This window comes from Lathamus discolor, chromosome 8, assembly GCF_037157495.1.
Source record: "Lathamus discolor isolate bLatDis1 chromosome 8, bLatDis1.hap1, whole genome shotgun sequence".
Classification (NCBI taxonomy): Eukaryota; Metazoa; Chordata; class Aves; order Psittaciformes; family Psittacidae; genus Lathamus; species Lathamus discolor.
This window is the reverse complement of record NC_088891.1, coordinates 1,766,123-1,786,575: the sequence shown is the minus strand read 5'-3', so window position 1 is coordinate 1,786,575 and position 20,453 is coordinate 1,766,123. Positions and strand designations below refer to the sequence as shown.

Below are 20,453 nucleotides of genomic sequence, written 5' to 3'. Positions count from 1 at the left end.
GCAGCTCCGTCACGGCGCGCGGGCTGACATCACCGCCGCGCGAGCACCGACGGCTGCGGCGGCTCGCCCGGGCGGGCGGCGCCGGGCTCCGGTCCTCGGACTCCGGTCCTCGGGCTCCGGTCCTCGGGCTCCGCGCTCCGGTCCCTGCCCGTGTCCCGGCCCCCCCCCCCCCCCGAGCCGCCTGTTCCTCGTTGTTTTATACCCGCCCTCCTCCTCCTCCCCCCGCGCCGCGCATCTCCCGCCGCCCGCGGAGCTCCCCGAGCCCTCCGCCGCCTCCCGCATGACTGTCACCAAGGTAAGGACCGGCCGGGCCGGCTCGGTGCTGCGCGGCCCTGAGCCCCGACACCCACCGCGCGGTCCCGGCCGCCCGCAAGGTGCCGCGCAGGGGAGCGGAGCGGGGCCAATTCCTTTAAATCCCATTAAATTCCATTCAATTCCATTCCATTTAATTTAATTTAATTTAATTTAATTTTATTTTATTTTATTTTATTTTATTTTATTTTATTTTATTTTTACTTTATTTGTATTGTATTTTTTTATTTCTATTTTATTTTTCTGTTATTTTAATATTTCCTGTTATTCTATTTATTATTGAATTTAATTTAATTTTTATTCTTTATTATATTTTTATTAATTTATTTTATTTTAATTATTATTCTATTTACTTCGACTACTTCATTATTTATTCTATATTATTATCTATCTTATTATCTATTACCCATTTATTTGTGTTTGCACTGATTTCTGACGTTATTTCATCGTGGTTTATTGTTTTCCTGCCTCTCCCTCCCTCCCGCCCGCCCCCCCCCCCCCCCCGGCTCGCTGCTGTGCTGCATTTTTAACCCTTGGAGGTTAAACCCGGGGGGGGCCGGGGCGAACTGAGCCCCCCCCAACACGGACCGGCCCCACTCGGGGCTGCTCGCCAGTGCTGCTGGTGCCCGACCCTGAGCCTCTACAGGTGGCTGCTGGCCTGGGGAGGGGGACACACACACCCTTGGAGTTGGGGGGGGCTGCGGGGTGCGAGGGGCTGAGCAAACATAGCCCCCCCCCCCCCCCAGCGGAGGTGATGGGTGTGGGAGGTGATGGGGAGCTGCTGGGCCCCCAGATCGCTGCACCGAGGTTGTACCAGGGGGATGCTGCGTTCAGGGTGGTCCAGAGCACTCAGCTGGGTTAGTGCGACATGGAACGTTATGGCAGCATCCATGGACTGTGGAGCCGTGGGGAGCAGAGCAGTCCATGCTGGACCTGCTTGACCCGGGCCCTCCTCACTCCAAAGAGCCTGGAGAGCACGCCCAGGCTCCCCAGTGAAGGGGAGGAATCCCTCTCTCCCATCATTATCTTTAACAAATCGCTTGCATTTTGCCTGCTGGGCTTTTGCTGGGCCGTCACCAGCGTTTGCATTTGTTGGTGTGTGTTTCCAAGCACCCCGTGTTGTCCCACAGCAGCTGCGTTCAAGACAAAGTGTGTTTCCAGCTTGCCTGGGTGCTGAGGGAGGGATGGAGGGAAAGAGGGAGGGATGGACGGACCTGAAATGTCAGTTGGGTTACAAGAACTACAGACTGGCATCAAGTGTCGTGGTTTTAAGCCAGGCTGGCTAATTTGTAGTGCTCATTAACAGGAGTTTTGCCGAGTGCAAATAGATGTATTCAGAGCTACACTGAGAAAGGGCCGCAGGGCGAAGGGAAAGCACCTTCAGTAGGATGGGGAAGGAGCCTGCTGTTAGATTTCAGGGAATGGGGGTGCAAAATGGGAAGATCCATGTCATGTGCACAAAGCAGGCTTTTGCTCGAGCACTGTAAAGCTCTAATGCACCCTATAGGCTTTATTTCCTGCAGTACGGACTGTCTTGGTGATGGCTTGTTGTCCAGAGCAGCTTCCTGACCTGCCACAGCATCAGGCCGCAGGCATGGACCCCAGCACCGAGGTGGTGAATGTGTCCTTCACTTGCTGGTCCTCCCCATAGTACCCAGGCGGATGTGGTGAGGGAAGAAGAGAGTGGCACAAGCACCTGTGGGAAAGGAGATGCTTTTCCATGTGGTTTCGGCTGCCAGGACTCAGTGCAAAGGGAAGAGCCCAGTGACCCAAGGTTATGGGGGAAAAGAGGGTTTGGGGACCAGGAATCACGTGTGTGACCCCACAGTGGGGCAGGCAAAGGGGACTTCGGGGGTCTGCGTCCTGCCTGGCAGCGGGTGTCCAGCTAACACCAGTACAGCCCACAGCTCCCAGTGCTGTCAGGGGGAGGCATCTACAGCGTTCCTGCAAGCGCTCCCACGCTGCGGGTGCTTCCCAGGCTATGCTGGAAACGGGAGGCATGGGCAGGGTTTCAGGCTTTGCCAGTATTCCCAAGCAATTGATCCTTAGGGAAAAACTGGTTTGAAACTGAAACGTGGGTGCTGACACCAGGCAGAGCTGGGGAGGCACGGAATGCTTCTCTCATTGGAGGGGAAGGGAAGAAGGGGGCAGGAATGCCTGCTGTCAGGATGTGCAACAAGCTGTTTGCATCCCTGTCCCAAGCCACCCCCTTCCCTCCCCCAGGAGGAAGTGCAAGCAGCGGCAGCATCCCAGACCTCGCTCTGCTGGGGGAGTTTGCTACCCGGGAGAGTTTACACGGGTTCTAAATAGATGGAGAGAGGCCGATGGAAACGCAGGAAGAGCCCACGCCTCGCGCTCAGGGAGCTGCCCAAACCCTGCAACACTTCCCTGGCATCGTGGCGGGGCATGCTGCTGCGTTGTACGGCAAAGCATGGTATTGCATTGTGTGGCACGGCATTACGAGCCAGCAAGGTGGTGGTGGAGGCATCAGCGGCGAAGATGCTGTAGGCATCAGGGGCAACTTCGTCCCTGCTGCAGCTGGTCCTGTGAGGGCCTGGGGCTCAGGTTTGCTCTCTGTTGCTTGCAAACAGCAAACCAGCCCGAATGCGATGGGGCTAAATCAGTCTGCTTGCAAGAGCAACAGCAAGCAGCGCTGACAGGTCAGGTCCCATGGCAGGTCCCTGCTTTAGCAGGGCTGGGTGAGTAATTCCTCACCCCGGGAAGAGCTTCTCCTCATCAGGAAGAGCACGGAGCCAGGCGGGGGCTCGGGATGTGAGTCACAGGATGGAGAGCAGAAGCGGGAGGGAAGAGCCCACGCTGGGCTCTCCCCATTCAGTTGCCATCCAAAGGCTACCGGGCTCTTTGGGAATACCCAAGTGGGGATCCTGTGGCCGGGGAGGAGCTTGGCAAATTGAACCTCGGAGCATGGGTTGCGCCGGGTGTGTTTTGGCAGGCGGAGGCATGGCAGAAGTCCCTTGGGATATCAATGGTGCTTCCAGCTCCCGCCCATCACCAGAGGCAGTTTCCAAAGCCCTGAATAGAATTAACCATGAACACAAGTTTCTGGGGCCTGGGGGTGTGCTCATTTTGGGAATAGTTTTCAAACGACTGGAGGGTTTACATGGAAGATGCAGTTTAAAAGTGGATGCATCCGGGAGGTCCCATGGGGAATCATCCTGTGCTCTCCTCTGGCTTTACCATGTATTAATTGGTGTTATGTCATTAAAGCCACGCTATGCCGAGCTCATCCGCATAGCCCAGCAAGCAGATGAAGAGAGGAAATTGTAACCATGGCCTGTGGTGATCACAGTAAATGAATGATGCTCTAACCCAGGTAAAACAGTAGTTACTGCCTTGATGGGGATGGTGTGGTTCCGATGCCACGATGTTCCTGCTGGCAAGTCACGGTGTCCTCTGCCTTGGTGATAAGGGCAGATTTAAATGGTCTGGGGCAAATGCTGACCCCATGGAAAAGCTGATACTGGTTCAATCAATAGGAAGCTCGATTGGAGGCACTGGGCCATGTTATCAGGGGAAATGGCTTTGCAGCAGTAAGGCAAGGCTTTATTCACAAGGAAATAAGGGGTGAAGTCTTCTCTAGGTGGTTTGATAAAGATGAATTTGATGAAGCACTCCGTGTGCTCTGATGCTTGAGAACTGACTCCAAATGAGAGTAATAAAACTCAAGGTAATGGATTAGGTGCTGGATAGCCAGCATCTCTAGAAAATAGATTAGATTAATTACATTAACATCTCTAGATTAATACATCTATTATTACATGGGATTTTGCTCATGGTGTTCAGAACAATAGGGCTCCTTTAACCCTTGGTCTATGCAGAGCCGAGCTGCTGGCACAGTGCTGTGACCAAGGGCAGATGCTCTTCCTGCTGGGAGTGGGACACGGAGGCAGCAGCGAAGGTGGATGTGGGGGTAGTGGGGCTTCTTCTGCTCCAAAATCCCTGTCTTTTCGGCGATGTGGCAGTAGGAAAAGCCTCCCCCTTTTGGGCTGCCCGGACATGAGTAAGTCCTGGAGCAAAGTGGATTCCTGAGGACAATTGGAGGCAGGTAGGGAGGATGCTGGCTCTGTTGGAAGGAGCTCCTTTGCAGCACGTGGTGGGTGGCAATCACATAATGGTGCCACGGCTGGAAGGAGGCAAGGGGATCACATTGCTGCCCAGCTGGAGAGGGCTGGAACAAGGCGCTGAGCTGTCCGTGAAGCACAGAACAAGCCCCCTTGTCTCCAGCAGCGTGGACGTTCCCTGGTCTTCAGCTTTGGAGGGATTCCTGGGGGTTGGGAACAAGCATAACGGGCTGCTTTGAGCCTAAAAATGGAAGCTCCCGTTTCAAGAAGCATTGCTCTCATCAAAGGCAACTTGTCCGGCCTGCGGCTTCGCAATGAGTTTTAATTGCGATTCAATGCAGCATTAATCTGGCGCTTTAATATCGCCTGTCTGCGGCCAGCAGGCTGGCCGGGCTCTGTAATTCATACCCTGCAGAGGCAGCGCGGGGTCAGCCCCCCTCTTCTCCTCCTTCTTTGCATGGAAATGTTATCAAATGATGAATAGTTCAATTCATTACGGCCAGGATCGGATCCCGGATTCCCATCTCCCGGCTCAGTGTGTAATTACCCGAACCTGGCAGCAGCAAAGCCTCCGTGCCGGAGCCAGCTGCTGGAGCCCCCCTCAAATCCATGAATCCCATCGCTCCCGCGCAGGGAGGGGACCAGCGCCAGGCTGGGCTCCCAGAAATCCTGCGCTCCTTTGTTCAGCGCAGAGCTGTTGGCAAAGCCCCCTCGCTGCGGCTCTGCAGAGCCCTGAGCATCACTGGGGAAAGCCTGGGGAGCAAAACTGTGCTGAGGCCGTGCTGGAGCAGCCAAGATGGTGCTTGAGTTGAAGGCAGTAGGGAACCAGGGTTCAATAGGGCTAAATCCTTCAGGCCTGAGCCCAGGTTGGGGTCTTGCTACGGCAAGTAGGTGGAGAGCACAAGAGGGACCCTGCTTGATGGGGAACCTGGGCAGTGCAGGGTGACAGCCACCTCTCTGCACCAAAATGAGGGTTTCCAACCTGTTTCTCCATGCGCTCATGGAAGCACGGCCAAGGAAGCGCCTCCTCCTGCTCAGCACAGCGATGGGATGTGTGCCTGCAAGTGTCCGGGTGCCAACTTGCAGCCCCTGTCTTCCCAATGGGATGTGGATCTGGATGGGACCCTCTCAGAGCGGTGGTTTCTTCCACCTGCTGTGTGAATCCCTCAACAACTTGTTGGGAAAAACCCTTATGGAAAAATCCTTACTCACCTCCTGCACCAGAGAGTTGGGAATAGCCACATTCCAGGCAAAAAAGCCCCATCAGGGCCAGGGGATGTGCACTGGGGATAGGGAGGTGCCAGTGCCAGGCATCACTGTCACAGAGCGGATGCTGCTTGGGTTTGGTGACAGGAAGGACCTAAAAGGCTGGATCCTGGAGTTGTAAGGGTGCTGGGTGCCAAAGCCTGAGCTGTCAGCGATGCACAGGCGAGGGTCCCTTTGCAGCCATTGCCAACCCTTTGCACAGCCCAGCCCTGAGCATCCTGCTCTCTGCCTGTACAGTAGCCGCTATAAATTCCCCAGGGGATAATGGCCTCTCTGTCCAGGCACAGGACCATCCTCTCCATGCCTGCCCCAAGGCACACTGGCTGGGGGAGATCCGGAGTGATGGGGGCCACATCCTCACCCAGCCACCAGGATGATGATTGGAGATTCCATGGCTGCAGGCCCTGTGGCTGCAGGCGGGACGGAGCCATCCCCATGCCAACCCCCAGCACCCAGAGCCTCTGCACTGGGTGCTTTGCGACTCGATATCCCCAATGGTGAATGAGGGATGGCTCAGCCTGATGAAATTCCTCCTCTCAGCGGGGATAAGCAGCAGTTTTGCCATGGGGGGCCTGGAATTAATCTTAATATCATTAGGAATTAGCTGCCTGCAGCTGCACTGGCACCGGTGGCTGCACCCCCGGTGCACGTTGGCACCCAGCATCCCTCCAGTGCGTTTGGTGCAGCCGAGATTCAGGCTTCGTGCCCAGTGGGGCAGGCGGCAGCGGTGTGCTTTGAACTAAAGGGTTTCCCTTTGTTCCAGGGTCGAGGAGCACCCACGTTTCTCTGATCCCTGTGTCCGTTCCTGGGTGTCCGGAGGCACCTCAGCCCGCGAAGCAGAGCAGGGCAGGTGAGGATCCCCATGGACCCTGGTGGGCATGGAGAGGGATGGAAACAGCCCAGGGACACGGTACCATGCTCAGCAGCCCCTCAGCCATCCCCTATGGCTCTGCAGAGGGACAGGCAGGCAGTGGTATGGCCTGAACAGCATTCCTTATTGAGCGCAGCAGCAGCTCTCCTCCTCCCGGAATTTGACCCTGTATCCCAATGAAGCTTTGTACGTCAGTTGCGAGCAGATCCATGGAAAACTCAGTCCTCATGGAAATGCTGAATCCTTTAAGCAGGCGCCCAAAAAGCCGAATATACAGAAGTAGTGCTTGGGTGAACACGGGTGAGCTGTGGTGTGCAGTGAGCATCCGGGTGAGCTCAGGTGGCTCCTGTGCCTTCCCAAGGGATTCACAGTGAATCTCCATCAAACAGAGTCACTTTGGCTGCTCTTACATAAAATGCAAAGAAACCGGATTCTGGAGCAGGCTGTGCTAAAAACCAAGGAGAAACAGGGAAAAGGCGAGATCTGAGGAATGTGGGTGCATGGCAGAGCAGGGGAGGAACGTCGCAACTGCTCCTCCGTGAGCTTCCCTGTGCCTGAAGAACACGGCTCCGTCTCACTTGTGGGGATGGGTTCCCTCTTCCCGGTTGCTGGTGCACAAGGAAGGGCTTGTCCGGGCTCCAGCTCCCTGTCGGGCACGGGGCAGGCTGGCGATGGGCGCTCGGTGCCTCCTGCATCCCATGGTGGATGCGACCCTCGTGCACCCAGGCACTGGCAGGCAGCGGGCTCCTGACGCCTTCCGAAGGTTGTGTTTGTTCCTTCCTTCTTCCTGGCTTTTTTTAATTCCTTCTCTTTCGGGAAAACTTTTACCCCCAACCGGGACAAACTTCCCAAAAAATCCCCATGGTTTTGTGAGCTGCACGTGAGCGAATGGCTCCGGGCAGGAACGGCTGCGATGGGAAAGGCACAACCAGAGCCCAGGCTGCGGGATGCTGCCCCATGGCCTGAGGACCCCCCGGATGCTCATTTCCAGGGAAGTTTCTGGGTGGGAAGCAATGCGCTGTCTCCCTGCTCTCCAGAAGTCCTGTTTGCCAGGATAAGGGAGTTTCAATGGTTCATGCCCCACCTGGCGCTTGGTAAGGATGTCTTCCGGCTATCCCAGAAGCAGGAATGTTGGTGCTCCCGGCGCTCCTTTTTGCCTGGATTTTTTCCCCCCATCGCATCTTCCCAAGCAGTTTCTTACCATAGCATCCAGCAGCCACCCTCCTCCCTACCACCCCGCAGCTCTTCAATCCCCATCCGGGTGGCTTTTCACTTCCTTACAATTGAAGAGCCGGTTACCTCTGGAAGGGTTGGATTTAGGGCACCCTCCCTTTCTCTTGTTGTACAGCAATCCTGCTTATTCTGCTTCCCACTGCTGGATCCTGGCTGGGAAAAACCTGGTGCAACCAAGTCTCTTGGCTCTGTCTTCTTGCTGGTGTGTGATGGGATGTGGAAGAAACCTCATGGGCGAGCTCCTGGCTCCGGTACCTGCTCATCCCAACGCACGAACAGGGACTGGTTTTCCCCCTCTCAGAGTTTCCTAAAACATTCCCAAGCTGAGAAGGAGCTGCAACATTTTGCACTCAAGGAGATGTTATTCCAAGGAGCTGGAGGAGGGAGGAGAGTGAAATCCTGTGGTCAGTGACCCAGGGCAGCGCCGGGGGCCAGAAATGCTTTGTGCTCCATCGGGATGTTTCCTCTGGCTCTGCCGGGTGGGAAGGAGTTGGGAAAGAGAGTGGGAGGAAAACGGTGCTTGTTTACAGAGCTTATGGATGAGCGTGAGATTTGTGCTGCTTCTCGGCACACGGGCCCAGGAGGGGTTTGGTTTTCCTCCTCCGGAAGCTTTCCTGGGTGTGTGTGTGGGGGGGAATGGTCCAAAATGGGGCCCGCGCTGGTACCACAAATGCTGGTGCCAGGGATGCTTTCCGCATCATTCCCCAGCGGTCCGTGCCGGCGGTGGGACCGTGGGGAGTGCGTGGGGACAGTGGGAAGCAGCGCCGTGGCCACAGAGGGATGGGGACTCATGGGGACAGCCCGGCCCCATGGCCAGGGCACATCTGGCCTCGCTTGGTGCCTGATTCCCAGCTCTGCAGGAGGAGGAGAGGCTCTTCCCCGGCAATCCAGGCTCCCTAGAAAGAAGGCAGCGTTGAAGAGCTGAACTCCAGGGAAATCCCAGTCACTTCCTTCCAGGCTGGAAAACACTGGGCTGGCTGATAGGCTTCGGAAACGTTCATCTCTCTTCGGTCTTTTGTGTAGTCCGTGGCGATGGGATTAATCCTTAGCGTTTGTAAAACCATCTCCCGATGGCATGGCAGCATTCCCTGCCCTGCAGCAGCCTGTGAAACACCCCCAGCACCTCTGCTGCCCCACGGCAGAGGTTTAGCTTTGCCGTGCATCTGCACCCTCATCCCCATCACTGCTGCGCAGCTGTACCAGGCAGGGTGAAGGGATGGGGACGCGAGAGCCTGTTTCATAGCATCAAGCTTTTCTATGAGGCCCCGCTCAGAGCATTTATTCCGGTGTTTATTAGAGCCCAAAAGGTGTTTCCTGTGGTGGGTGCAGAGCTGAAGCCATTCGCTTGGCTTCCCTCTGCTGCTCCAGCTGCTTGTGCCATCAGCCAGGCCCATAAATAAGGAGAAAACAAGGAACTTTGCTGATTGCTGCAGGATTTGGGTCTCCAGAGTGTTGTCAAGAGCAGGCTGGAGGGCTCTCCCCTGCTCTGTGGGTTGATGTGTAAAGGGCTGATGGGGATGGAGGCGTGGGGTCTCGCATCATGGTACAAACACACCAAGATGCTCCAGCATCACGGAGATGGTGCAAACAGAGCCGGTGGGGTGAGATGGGAGCAGGAGAACTCTCTCCCTGCATGGCTGATTCATCTTTTCCCCCTGGGAGGAGAGGGGGCTGAAGAGATGCACGAATAGATGTTGCTTTACATCCTGCTGCTGGTGCCGGGGTTTCTGGACAGGTTAATGAGCACTTAACTGTGCATGAGTCAGGTAATGTGCCCTGTACACAAGTGCTTCCATTTGCTCTCAGGAGCAAAAATTGTGTTGAAATCGCTTATTACTTTGTTCTCTAGAAGAATAGGCTGAGAGAGCTGGGCTGGGGCAGCCTGGGGAAGAGAAGGCTCCTGAAGGGGAGACCTGAGAGCAGCTCCAGTGCCTAAAGGGGCTGCAGGGAACCTGGAGAGGGGCTTGGGACAAGGGCCTGTAGGGCCAGGCCAAGGGGAATGGCTTGAACCTGCCCGAGGGGAGACTGAGCTGAGCTCTTAGGCAGAAGCTCTTCCCTGTGAGGGTGCTGAGGCGCTGGCACAGGGTGCCCAGAGAAGCTGTGGCTGCCCCATCCCTGGCAGTGCTCAAGGCCAGGTTGGACACAGGGGCTTGGAGCAAGCTGCTCCAGTGGAAGGGGTCCCTGCCCGGGGCAGGGGTTGGAGCTGGAGGAGCTTTAAGCTCCCTTCCAACCCAAACCATTCCCTGGTTCCAACAAAGCAGGCGGTGGTGCACGTTTAAAGGAGTGGGGCTGGCAGACGCAGGGAGATGAGGGTCACTGCGGTGGCTGCCGCTCATGGCTCGCAGGGCTCATCCTCATGTCCTGCCACCAGTGATGCTCCAGCTCCTGCCGGAATCACCCGGGAGCATCCCAGTGCGGGTCTGGCTCCTGCCGTGCACTGCAGGCATGAAGGGGTTGTGTGCTCTACCTCTCCCCCCCGGGATGGTGAATGGAATGTCCCTGCTCTCCCTGCCTGTATGAGCTCTTGTCGAGTCAATGAGGGACCTCCACAAGCCTAGCGTGCTGGGGGCGGCAGGCACAGCAGCCTGGTGAGCGTCCTGTACAGGGCATCTTACTAAGGCAGGGCCAGGCAGATGCAACTGCAGCCCAAGCAAGCCAAGGGCCCAACCGGCTGCCTCTGCTCTGAACGTCCCCTGGCACAAAGGAGAAACCGCTTGATTTACACCAGGGACTTGTTTCTTCTGCTGCTTTTAAGTCAATCTCGGCTTGCGAATGCGCCCAGATGCCCCGGCCGAAGCATCAGTCCTGTGGCAATGCTGGACCTGGGCTTCCAGGCAGGTTTGGTGCCTGCATTGTGCCTCCACGCCGCCAGAACGTGTTGCTCTCGGGGGTGGAATTGTCATTCTAATGAAGCAGGGGATGTGCCGAAGTGTTAAATCTTACCGAGCCTCGTTAGCGTGAAAGCCATTAACGTGAACAAAAGCCGGTTTCAAGGTTGAATTGAGAAGCATCAGAGCATTAGAGTACTGGGGAGATGGAAATCAGCATTTGTTTGGCTCTAATCTAATGTGCACGGAACAATAAGCACTTGATGACTAATTCTGGCGATGCTGGGTGTCTTATCGAAGAATAGATGTTTCGTTTCAAGCTTTTCCTTAGGGAGCAGCAGAATTCCTCCATACAGGCTTTGCTAACGCAGACCCCATCTCTTGTGTTGAGAGGAGACGGGGCAGGACACAGCTCCTGCTTGTGCATATTCCCCTCTGAGTGTCGAATATACGGGCTGTGCTCAAGCAATGCAATGAGGTTGGGGCAGGAGGTGGCTTTGGGGGGACCCCACTACCATACAGTGATTGCAGGAATGGTGTTCTGCTGTTTGCCAGCGTTGATTTAGGCTACAAGGACAGCTCTGCTCATCCCAGTGCCCCACAGGCCTCCGGCTGTGCCAGGACGTGGGCTCCCCCTCAGGTCCGTGGTCAATAGGTACCGTATCCTTTGGGAAGGGGTTTAATCCCTGCCCCGGGCAGGGACCCCTTCCACTGGAGCAGCTTGCTCCAAGCCCCTGTGTCCAACCTGGCCTTGAGCACTGCCAGGGATGGGGCAGCCACAGCTTCTCTGGGCACCCTGTGCCAGCGCCTCAGCACCCTCACAGGGAAGAGATTCTGCCTTATCTCCAACCTAAATCTACCCTAAATCCAACCTAAACCACAGTGAAGGAGCACTGATTTCCCATTAAGAAACCTCTCCAGGGCCATAGGAGAGGCTACATGCCATCGTGGTAGCCCAAAGAGCTTCTGTGAGTGCCACAGCCCCCATCACCTCTCCAGCACAGAGGAAGGGCTCCCACTGCACCAGGGCTGGGGGTTATTGCCAGCCCTCAAAACCACTGCTCTGTACAGGTGAAAGCAGGAATTCCTTGCTCCGAAAGCTCCTGTGATCGAGGCAGATGAACCGGCGCTATATATAGGAATTATTGTTAGGGATTACAGAGCTCTGGCACTGCCTCTTGCAGCGTTCGGGGCTCTTTGCACAAGCTCTGCCTCCCGGCTGCTGTTGCTAAGAGTGCCGGGGCTTGAAAAGATGCATTTAAAAGTAAGCACATTGAGACAAGCCCCGTGTCCTGCTGCTCCGGGTAGGCACAGCCTGGAGCTGCCAGCACATCTGAAAAGCCTCCAAATTGGGGCTGGATTCTTTTGCTCCTTGGTTCCTTTTATTCCAGGCGAACGGCAGAGCTGTTCCCGGGGGGTGTGGGATGAGCTGGTCGCTGTGGGGTTTCTGTGTGCTGCTGGGGTAGAGCTGCCTGCCCCACGGCATCTGGCTGATGGGGTGTGGGTACCAAGCCTCCATCCTAGGGAAAGCCCTGCAAGATACGAAGTTGTTTGGGTTGGTGTCACCGGAATTGTTCCAGGAGCTGCTCTCTGCTGCGAAACTGAATCCCTCTGCATCAGAATGAGGGGCTGAAACGCCCATTTCAAAGCTCATTTCCATCTCTTCACGAAGCAGGAGCTCGCCGGCCGCCCGCAGTGGGGCAGCTCTGACCCCTCTGCAGCCGCAGAGCTGTTTTGCTCCTCACCCCTGGGAGCTCCCCTGGCTCTTGCTCATGTGGCAGCCCTGCGATGCACGGTGGAATACTGCAGCTCCTGGGATAGCTGGGCAAAAGAGGCAAGTCACATCCCTGCAACCTCCTGCACGGAGCAGCCTGGTACAGGCTGCAGCTGCTCCTTGGCATCATCACCTTAACCCAGCCCTGTGTGTATGGAAAATCTCCTGCTGACTGACCTACATCTCATGCTCCTGTCCATCTCCTCCCTGTATCTGCTTGTGCAGTGGGGCAGGACCACAGTAAGACACCAAGGCAACCCTTCAGAGGTGCAGGGAGTGCGGCAGGCTTCACCCAGAGCTGCAAACCCCGGGGCTCCTCACCTGTAACACTGCTCCTGGGCTGCTTCCCACCTCCAGGTCTGGGTTTGCCGCTGGGTTTGAGGGACGGCTCAGAAGTGACACACAAACCCTTCTCTGCCTTTCTCCTCAATGGGATATTTCAGCTGCAGGCAGGATGTCGCCCAGCCCGGGTGCAGATATCCTTGCTCCCATTATGAAACCTCAATGAGCTGCTTTGTTCTTTTGTTTGGAGACGAGGAGCGGGATGGCAGCGCTGCCCATCCTCCTCCTCCCATCCAGGGGTACGGGGGGGAGCAGATGCTCAGCCCTGGCCCGTATCACTGCTCAAGGCTTCCCGATAAGCACCTTTCTGCTCCAACTTGGTGCCAAAGAGGTTTCCTCCTTCCAGCTTGAGATCTGGGACACGCTCTTCCCCTCATGCGCTTAAAGAAGCCAAACGTTGCAATGAGCCTAAAAACACCGGAGCGGAGCAGAGAATTCCTCTGCTTGTTTCATGATGCTGATGGTGATGCTGGATGCTGTGATTTATTTCATTGCCTCACCTCAGAGTGCTCGATGGTATTCTTGGGTTTCGTGTAATTTCTGCTCCAAACAAGGGAGGAGTTTTGTAATGGAAGGAAAAACCAGAGTCCAAGAATAACGCAGGGCTAGAGTGAACCCTGGAAATGGTGGCACATGGGTCCGAATCCGGAGACGGATGGAAATGACTCCAATAAATCAATAATATTCCTTTTAACGCCTCCGAGCCATGGAGAGTGAGGTGATGGAAAAATAAAACCACCCGTTAGCGTCAGGAGAATGTGGGGAATTACTCAAAAAGGGAGTTTCATAGGAATTGTGTATTGAAGGATTGCAAAGGCTCGGGATAACAGCTTCCAGAGCTGCTGGATGCGGCGCAGGAGCTGGGCCCTTGATAAAAGCAGCTCTATCAGAGCCATTGCTCCAGGAATGCCCGTGGCTTTGTGCACGTGCACCGGGGCAAGAGGCACACAGGAGCTAAAAGGAGCTTCCAGCATCCCCCATCTTCCCTGAATTCACCCCGTTTCCTTTTCCCATTTCTCTGTTCTAGAGCATAGCAACGTGTGGTCGTAGGGGGGGGATGATTTGCAGCGGGATCGATGAGTTCTGAGCAAACACAGTTTTAAGTCGAAGAAGTTGTGAGTGAGAAGGAAAAGGTCAAGAAATCAGGGGAAAACAACCCAGGCAAGAGTTTGAAATGCTGCTCGTCTCCGTGGGTGCTGAAACGCAAGGGTTTAAGTTCAAGGTGAAGACAGCAACGCAACCATAGTCACCAACTGGTTTGGGTTGGAAGGGGCCTTAAAGCCCATCCAGTCCCAACCCCTGCCACGGGCAGGGACCCCTTCCACTGGAGCAGCTTGCTCCAAGCCCTGTGTCCAACCTGGCCTTGAGCACTGCCAGGGATGGGGCAGCCACAGCTTCTCTGGGCACCCTGTGCCAGCGCCTCAGCACCCTCCCAGGGAAGAGCTTCTGCCTAAGAGCTCAGCTCAGTCTCCCCTCGGGCAGGTTCAAGCCATTCCCCTCTTTAAGTCTCTCTTTAAGTGTCAGGGAAGGTCCCATCCCCTTGAGTACATCAGTGCCACCACAGTCGGGTCATGGCCGATGTCCCCACACCCTGTGGGACACGGGATGCTTCAATCTCCACATGCAAAACCCATCCAAAGCCCCCAGCACCATCACGGTGCCCCTGGGAGGAAGCTCAGGGCAGAGGGATCAGGGTGGAACCGGGACTGGGTCTTTTCCAGCCTTTCCTCTCCTGCTTTGTCTCCCTCCTTTGGGGAAGGGGCTGTTTCCTCAGCACCATCTGCAAAATGCTCTGTGCTGCATCACACCACAGCATCCCACATCATCCCCCCCCTCCTCTCCATCCCCTCCTTGCTTTCAAAAGCCTTCCCCAGGAAATAGGATGTTTGTCCAGCTCCGAGCTCCAGCATTCCTCCTCCTCCGAGCCCGGAAACCCCAGGGAGTGAAGGACTCAGCAAAGGAAGATGTGGAAGGGAAATAAATAAGTAAATAACACAACCATGTCCCATTAGGAGCTGCACCGCTGCTCCGGGTTGCGGAGGCTGCGAGATAGGAGATTCCCATCCTCCCGGCTAGAAAAGTCACCTGCTTTTCCACAGTTTTCCATCATAAAGTGGGGTTTCTTGTGGAACTACGTATTCTGCTGGGAAGACATCCCGCATGGAACCTGTCAGCAGCCACGTTTGCACATAGGGGCTGCGCATCACCATTTGCGTGTTGGTTTTTCATTGATTTTCTTCTTCCTGGCATCCCTGAGGTCACTCGGGGGCCTTGTGCTCTCTCTGCATCCTTTGGGAGCAGTTGGGTGCCAGGGAAATCTTCCTGGATAGAGCTGTGGTGTCCAAAGGGCTCCTGCTCCTTCCACCATCCCCTGGATGCTTGGAGGCTCCATGCGATGGCCCTGCCTGCAGCACTAGTTTCAGAGCGAAGGTTGAGGTGTTTATAGTGGGGAAAAATAAGTGGAGGAATGAATAATGCAGTTAAATGGAAAACCAAAGCCGGCATCTGCTTGGAAACTCGAAGTTTTCATCAATCTGGAACTGAAGCATCAATTACGACAACACCCAAATGGGATAATGCGGTGGGAAATAATCCAAATGGGAGAATCCAGATGGGAAACTGGTGGGTTTATTTTGGCCAGAACATCTTCCTAGGTTTCTGTTTGTAGGCAATGCCTATGCTGTGAGTGCAAATGACTTTCAGTCCCCCATCAGCACGAAACTGTCCCATCAGCTGTGTTTCCCTGCTCCTCCGCATCCAAAGGCTGATGCTCCCCGATACCCATGGGGCTGGAACGCCCTGGCTCTCCGTGTGGCACGGGGTCTATTCCTGGCTTGGGAAGGCCTCCTCCAGCTTCCAAAGCCAAGGATCTGCAGGAAGGGGCCCATCCGGGAGCCTCCCGCAGCACAGTGTGGGCTCTGGGCAGCCCTGAGCAGGGATCTTGCCGGTGTTTCCAGCCCCGGGGCCGTGGGCTGATGTGAGGCTGGGATACAGGAAACACTGGCTGAGGTTAAGGGAAAGAAACTCTGGATTTCTCTAGTGAAAGAGGCGCTTGGGCTTATTCCTTCCTCCCTGCATGGCGGGGGCTGAATGGAGCCTGGCCCTGCCTTTGGAGAAGGAATAAAATAGGGAGGGGTGGGGAAAAACAAGATGCAAAAGATGCTGGAGCAGCATCACCCTGGTGGCTGGGGACCACAGGGAAGAGGGAGCACCCATAGCACACATGGGGGGAGCCATGCGAAGGGTAAAACCCATCTCTGGGCTGCTCGGAGCTCATCTGTGCTGGTGCTTTGCTTGGCAGGGATCTGTTAGGTTGAATTTCTGGATGCAGAAACTATTGGGAGCCTCTTTTCTGCTACCGCACAGGGTCAGAGGGGTTTCTGCAGTGGGGCACATGGGTTTTCTCCTGTGTGGGGAGCTGCTACGAGGCATCTGAAGAGTTTAGAGGGGGAAAAATAGGGGGGAAAAGCCCATTTTGGTACATTATGGGGCTTTTTTTTGCAGTCGGTCTGGAGCAGAGGGGCGCAGACAGCAGGAACAAGAGCAAAATCAAAGTCTCGGGACCACGGAGCAAATCGGGAGCTTCAAATCCCATCAAAACACGTTTTAGTGCTGCGTTATCACAACAAAAGGTTAAATTTCAATACGAAAACGGCTCAGGCAAAGGAAGATGAGAGCGAAAGCCATGGAAGCCGCTCTGCAGGCTGCGCTCGGGCTGTTTCCCCTTGCCCTGCCTGGCTCCGAGCGCTTGGGTCGGTTTGGCAAAGCTCCCCAGTGCTTTGTTGGACGTGAGTCTGCATTTTTGCAGAGCAGAAACGTCTCCAGCTGAAAAGAGCAAGTTTCTGCTCTCGTTTCGGGTTAAATCCTCAAGGATCTGTGTCCTTTCTCCTTGCAGCCTGCGGATGGCCGGACCTCTGCTACTCCTCACTTTGCCTTTTGCCCCATAGCTACGGGTTGAGCTGATGAGCTCAGAGTCATGGAACGGTTTGGGATGGAGGGACCTTAAAGCCCCTCCCGTTCCAACCTCATGCCATGGGCAGGGACACCTTCTGCTAGAGCAGGTCAAACACTTGGTGCTCCCAACCTTGTGCCCATGGTGCTGGGTTTGGGGCGGAAGCAGGGAATTGGGTTTGTTCAGGATTAGAGCAGCCACTGGAGCGTTTCTCTGGCGTTGCCCCTCGCTGGGAGATGCTCCAGTGCTTAAGTGCACACTTACGCGCTCTTGTCAATAGATGCTGGTTAGGAAGACACAAGCAGCGAGGAGCCCTCATGCGTGCCATTGCCATGTGTAGAGATGGAGCTGAATACCTACGCACTGAAGTGCCTTAAATCTTCATAGATTTCATCATGGATACTTGTGCTGCCATAAGGAATGCTTAAAGATGACCAAAATGGAAAAGCCCCATATTTTTACTAAGGAAAAGCAAAGCGGTGAGGAGCAGAGAAAGCACATTCATTTCTGCAGTGCTTGGACCTGCTCTCGGGAGGAGGGATGAGCTTGTGGATCCATGAGATCAGCTGGGATCAGCTGACGGGTCCATAGGATCCCTACTCCACTGGAATGAGCTGGTGGGTCCGTGGGATCCCTGGTCCACAAGGATGAGCTGATGGGTCTCTGGGAGCATCTCACCAGCAGGAGCAAGTGCTCCTGCGAAGCTGTTGGTTATTCCAAGTGGGAAAACCTGTATGGAATGAGTTGAGACAGCTGAGCACAGCCTGGACCAGCTCTGCGCTGCTCACTCCCTGCCTTAAGTGCTCTTCTTCTGCCCCACTGCCTGCGTTCGTGTGGTCCAGACTGATCCATTTCCAAGTCACCGCATTAAAAGCCTTAATGCATTTGTCATATGCCCGTGGAGCAGCGGTGCCGCGTGTTCCAGATAGCAGCTCCTGCTCCAAAGGAGAGCAGCTTCAACCTCGCAACAGCAGAGAGCCTTTTAATGCCTTTTGTGAGCGGTCCCTTGTGCCGCCTTAGGTTGGTATCAAGGCTGTTCTATTTGCTGCCCTACTACTGCCATGCCCCGAAAGGCAAAATCCCTATTGCAGCACGGGGTGGGAAGCGGGGTACGGGGGGATGCTGATCCCTCTGTGTTGCCCTGCAGATGTCATGGCGCCCGCAGTACCGCAGCTCCAAGTTCCGGAATGTCTACGGGAAGGTGGCGAGTCGGGAGCACTGCTTCGACGGCGTCCCCATCACCAAGAACGTGCACGACAACCACTTCTGCGCCGTCAATGCCAGCTTCCTCGCCATCGTGACCGAGAGCGCCGGCGGCGGCTCCTTCCTCGTCATCCCCATCGAGCAGGTAACGGCGTCGGGACCGGCGGAGGTGAAGCCGACCTGGAGGTGGTCCTGAAGTGCGGATGCAGGATCCATTGGGGGCATCCCCTCCTGCGCTGGGATGAGTTGAAGTCTCTGCTGTCATGGAGTCAGGGAATGGTTTGGGTTGGAAGGGACCTTAAAGCTCACCCAGATCCAACCCCTGCCATGGACAGGGACCCCTTCCACTGGAGCAGCTTGCTCCAAGCCCCATCCAACCTTAAACACTTCCCGGGCTGTCCTTTCCTGGTTTCCTTGTGCAGGGCAGGGAGGATTTAGAGCTGCTTTAATGGATTGGGTTTTCCTTTGGGAAGAAAACGAAACCTTTGTTAAAAGCATGGTTGGCATCTCCCAGTGGTGCTGGCAGGGCAGACACCGGGCACGTCTCCACCCTATGGAGATGCCACTTGCGTTTGTGACCCTGGTATTTCACAGCTCCCAGAAAGCAGGGAGACCCCCCTGTCCTGCCCAGCAGGTCCTTGCCCTTTACTTGAGCTCGTCCATGCAACCTCAGTCCTCAGATCTGATGCTGAGAGGGAGATCTTGGCTGCACACCCTCGTTTCCTATTGCAAAACCCCAGGGCTTTTGCTCTGTGCAGGGCAGCAGATGCCACCTCACACAAGATCCATAGTCAAGATCCATCCCCAGTGCCCAAGAGCCATGTGCTGTGCAGAGGGACTTGGGCTTCACTTTGTAGCTGAACCCACCTAAAGGACTTTGTACAGAGGCATCGTGTAGCCCTGTCTGCAGCCTGCTCTATGCCCTGCCTGCAGCGCACATCCCTACTCCCTCCCTCGTGCATTTGCTTCCCCAGCTCCCTGTGACCCCACAAATCTCCTGCTCCTGCAGCTTTAAGCTCCTGTAAACTCAGCTGCTGCTTCAGAAGCCGCCCCATGGGACCACGTTTGGTCCCCTGGCAGATGCAGCCGGGCAGCAGCGACCTTGAACACGAAACGAGCATCACCTTTGCTTTGCTCTGCTCACACAACTTGAGCGCTGCCGTTGGGTACCAGGGTTACACTGATGCTGCTGCTGTCCCACCGGTGTTCCGGACCAGCACCTCCCTGCCGGCATCTGCATCCCATCCCAGGCACTGGGGGATCCACAGGCTGCAGGAAGGGATGTGGGACACTCAGGAGCATTTTGACACTGGGAGAGCTGCACTCACTCCCCTTTAGGATGCAGTCACCGTATGTGACCTGAAGACATGCCACATGCATGTAATGTTCACATCTCTTCCGAATCCCTCCTTGATTCCTGGAGTAGAATCAGCTACAGATGGGAGAAATTATAATCAGGGTTTTAATTGCAGAGCACAGCTTGACTCTTATTAACATTCACAATACCAGGAGCTCTGTCTGAGCACCCGGAGCCTCACACCATGGAGCAGGACCAGGAGGATGCTCATCCACACACCGCTTGCTCCTGGCCTTCAATCCTCAGCTAATCACTGGGTGTTGCCAGCAAATTACCCTTTTACCCTATCAAACACAGCCCTGCCCCGATGGGATCAGAGCAGAGGGAACACGATGCTGTTTGCATCCTGTTCCCAAGGGATCGCTGTGGAAATCCTGGCAGTAGCGCACCAAATCCCAGCCGGAGCAGCCCGTGTCAAGGGCCTGCGCACGCCTTTGTGCAGACCAATCATGTCATTATTTATGTGATATTTAAATAGGTTCTGATTAGCTCATTAAGAGTAAACTGATTTTCTTTGGAAATCAGCAGCCCTCTAATTAATTGGCATCCATATTTAGCTGCGCATAATGAAGGTAACCTAGATACTGCAGCTCCACTCAGGCTTTGATTTGCTGCCGTCCTTCCCTCACCCCCCTCCCCACGTCTGCCCTCTGTTCTGCTCAGAACCGCTCACCAGAAACCCCTCTGCTTTCTGCTTCAAGTGACAAAGCATTTGCATACGCTGGGCCATATGTTCCTGTGCTGCACAGCGGAGGGGCTGCCTCCTCCTGCATCCCCATCGCCATCCAGGGATGCGCAACCGCTTCTGCAGGGCTGAGGAGGTTGGAGAGATGGAGCACGGCTGCTCCGTGCTCCCGCATCCCTCCCGAGCCTCTCCATGAGGGTGCAAGATCCCAGATGCTGGAGCTTTGGCCACTGGGATCCAGCTTTTCCCCATCACTGCAAAGGCTTTGGGCTATAGATATCCCTGGAGAGGGGGCGAAGGAGAGCTCGTGCTCGGGAAGATGAGGATTTGCTTCCCAAACTGAAGCAGCAGAAGGATTTGGTCCCAAATTCAGCTGCAGGGAGAAATATCCCTGTGTTGTGAGTCAGCAAGAGGCTGAGCAAAGTCCAATCTCACACATCCCTTAGTGCCAACACTGAAATCCAGCATCCCCATCGACAGCGCAAAGCCCCATGGATGATCCTTCACCTCCTTCTGGGCTTCCAAACACTCCAAGGTGCCTTTTATGG

At 55.3% G+C, this 20,453-nt stretch overlaps 1 protein-coding gene across 2 annotated transcripts in view; it reads left to right on the top strand.

Moving 5' to 3' along the window:
• CORO2B (coronin 2B) overlaps nucleotides 1–20,453 on the top strand; it is a 35,159-nt gene continuing 14,706 nt past the window's right edge. The window contains exons 1-3 of one of the 2 annotated variants that reach the window (XM_065688595.1): nucleotides 1–295; nucleotides 6,424–6,510; nucleotides 17,808–18,008. In XM_065688595.1, coding sequence (XP_065544667.1) covers nucleotides 17,808–18,008 — 201 coding nt within the window. In that variant the 5' untranslated portion in view covers nucleotides 1–295; nucleotides 6,424–6,510. The remainder of the gene's footprint in view (nucleotides 296–6,423; nucleotides 6,511–17,807; nucleotides 18,009–20,453) is intronic. The other variant, XM_065688593.1, reaches the window with a different exon arrangement.